This window comes from Eimeria tenella, genomic scaffold, assembly GCF_000499545.2.
Source record: "Eimeria tenella Houghton genomic scaffold, Eth_scaff294, whole genome shotgun sequence".
Classification (NCBI taxonomy): domain Eukaryota; phylum Apicomplexa; class Conoidasida; order Eucoccidiorida; family Eimeriidae; genus Eimeria; species Eimeria tenella.
In genome coordinates, this window is record NW_013542815.1 from 8,781 (window position 1) to 11,703 (window position 2,923).

At 57.4% G+C, this 2,923-nt stretch overlaps 1 protein-coding gene across 1 annotated transcript; it reads left to right on the plus strand.

Moving 5' to 3' along the window:
* Positions 1–1,688: 1,688 nt before the first annotated feature.
* ETH_00009785 (uncharacterized protein) lies at positions 1,689–2,530 on the plus strand (the record flags this gene model as incomplete). The annotated part of the gene is made up of 3 exons (XM_013375652.1): positions 1,689–1,791; positions 2,022–2,218; positions 2,411–2,530. The coding sequence occupies 3 exons, from the start codon at positions 1,689–1,691 to the stop codon at positions 2,528–2,530; spliced, it is 420 nt and encodes a 139-aa protein (XP_013231106.1).
* Positions 2,531–2,923: the final 393 nt, after the last annotated feature.

Genomic DNA, 2,923 nt, shown 5'->3' on the forward strand with positions numbered 1-2,923 from the left:
GCCCCTAGGGGGCCCCCAAAACTCCCAGCCAAGCCCTAATAGGGGCCCCCCGTGGGCTCTTAAACCCTTGAGGGGCCCCTGGAGGGTTTTCAAACCCTAAAGGACCCATAAAGGGTCTTTTAAACCCTTGAAGGGGCCCCTGCGGGGCCCCAAAATGCTGTGTGGACGGCCCTTATCCAAGGGCCTCTGCAGGGGCCCCCCAAAGCCCATGAGGGGACCCCTTGGATGCGCAGGGGGCCCCCGGGGGGCCCCTCAAGGCCCCTGAGGGGCCCCGAGAATGGGTAGTTGAGGAAACACTTTAGAGGCTTTCTGGGGTCCCTCTGAGGATATACGTGGGGGGCCCCAGAAGGGTTTTCTGCAGAAGCCCCAGGGGGGCCCCCAGGGGAACCCTTGAGGGGCCCCCAGGGGGTCCCCCAGAGGGCCCCCAAGGGGTGACCCGTACGGGGGCCCCTCAGGGGCCCTCAGGGGGGCCCCTGGGGCCCCTTAGGTGTGTGCATGCGTTGCAACTTGCTGGGAATTGAAAGACTAGATAAAAGAGTTAAAAGAAAGTTGGAATGAAAAATAAGTAAGAGAAAATGAATTTTTACACGGAGGGAGTGGGGGGCACGGGGTGTACGTACATCCCGTGGTTCTTTATAGGGAAGTCTATTTGAGTTGCAGGGTTTAGGGTTTAAGGGCTTTTATCGTGGGTTTGGGCGAGGGTTTAGGGTTTAGGGTTTAGGGTTTGGACCGTCTGGGGTGCCTACTCAGCTAGCTGGGGTGTACAGACACCACAACCCCCGCAAGCTGGTCCTTTTTGTTTATTTTATTTCATTTAAATATCCAAAAGCAATTTAATTTATTTTTAATCCCCGAAAACAACAAATAAAAGCAGACACAGTCCAGAAATAGGCTGGAGAGGCCCCCAGGGGACCCCGGGGGGCCTCTGGGGGCCAGGGGCCCCCAGGGGCCCCCAGCCATAGGCTCGGGGGGCCCCCCTGATGTCTCCTGCAGCAGAAATGGAAATAATAAATTAATTGAATGAGTTGAATTGCTTGGGAGTCTTATATCACTTGGGATCTTTGTGAAACAGGTTTAGGGTTTAGGGTTCAGTGTGTTAGTTTTGAGGGTTTAGGGTTTAGGGTTTAGGGTTTAGGGTTGAGGCCGTCTTGGCTGCTCCTGCACCCCAAAAGACCCTGCTGCTGCTGCTGCTGCTGCTGCATGCAGCTTTTCTCTTGGGTCCTTCTATGGGGCTTTCTCTGAGGGGCCTCAAGCCTCAATTTGGTGTTCTATTATCTCCCTTGCTGCTGCTGCTGCTGCTGCTGCAACTGCTGCTGCTGCCTGGAGGCGCTGCTGCAGTTGCAGCGAGCCTACGTGGCTGCGTGGGGGCCCCCCGTCCTCTGAAGCTTGAGGGGGGGCCCCCAAGCTCTCTAGAGGGGGGCCCCCCTTGGGGGGCCCCCTGCACCGGGGGCCCCTCCCTAGGGTTCATTTGGGGGGCCCCCACACCCTGCTGCAGGCTTAAAGGGGCCCCCCGGGGGTCCCCCGAGCTCCGCTGTGTCCCCATATCACAGTCACCGCTGGGGCCCCCAGGGGGCCCCCAAGGGGGGCCCCTCTGGGGGGGCCGGGGCCCCCCAGGGGGGCCCGCAGGAGGGCCCCCAGGGGGGCCCCCAGGGGGGCCCCTGGGGGCCCCCAGCTCCTTTTTGCAGCCTATGGATATTGATTGTCTCCTTAGACGCAAAGAAGAGGCAAAGGCCCTTCTGGAAAGCCGGGGGGCCCCCCAGGAGGCCAAGGAGGCCCTACAGGCCCTGCCGGGTCGGGCACTAGGGTTTAGGGTTTAGGGTTTAAGGTTTAGGGTTTAGGGTTTAGCGGCGGAGGTTTACGGCTTAGGGCCTAGGGTCTAGTGTTTAGGGTCTAGTGGCCCGTTATTAAAGATTTCTTAGACTAATTAAGGGCTTGGGACTTGGGGTCTGCGGCAGCTGCTCAGGGTTTAGGGTTTAGAGTTTAGGGTTTAGGGTTTAGGGTTTAGGGTTTGGGGTTTGCAGGTTTGGTGGCGCGTCTGCGCCAAGTATCTAGGGAGCTCAATATGCTGATGCGGAAAAGGAAAGAAGCAGCAAGGACCCAGCAGCAGCAGCAGCAGCAGCAGCAAGAACAGCAGCAACAGCAAGAGCAGCAGCAGCAGCAAGAACAGCAGCAGCAGCAGCAGCAGCTGGTCTCCTCTGCAGCAGCAAGGAAGGCAGAGGTGGGGCCCCTTGTTCTGCTTGATGTTTCTTTTTGCTGAATTAAAACCCTCTAAATTAATTTAATTTATTTATTTATTTACTATTGTTTTAATTTATTAAGTAATTAATTTAATTAACTCATTATTTAATTTAATTTAATTAGTTAATTAGTTGAGCAGAAGGGAGACAGGGCGCAGAGGTGTCTCCTGCAGGCAGCAAATCTTCACTCCCTCAGTCGGCGAGCAGCAGCAGAACGGCAGCAGCTGCAGCAGCAGCTGCAGCAGCTGCTGCTGCTGCTGCCCAACGGCTTAGACCCTAGGGTGCGCCTTTAGCTGCTGCTGCTGCTGCTCCTGCTGCTGCTGCTGCTCTTGCTGCTGCCCTCTTGCTTCTGCACCTCTAGTTGCTGCTGCTGCTGTTCCCGCGGCGGCTGCTGCACCAGTTTTTGCTGCAGCAGCAGCAGCAGCTGCTGCTTCTGCTGCAGCTGCTGGGATGTATCTACAGGTCGAGCCAGGAGACACTGCAGCAGCAAACAAAGAAATCAGAAAATGGTCTCCTTTCGGGTGTACAGACAGCACGTCTCCAAAGGGACACTTGGAGGTCTTGGCTTCTTTGAGCTCCCTGGGGGCCCCTGGGGCCCCTGGGGGTGCAGCAGCAGCAGCAGCAGCAGCAGCAGCAGCAGCAGTGGGGGGCCGGCGCTGCTGCGTGCTGCAGGGAGCAGCAGCACA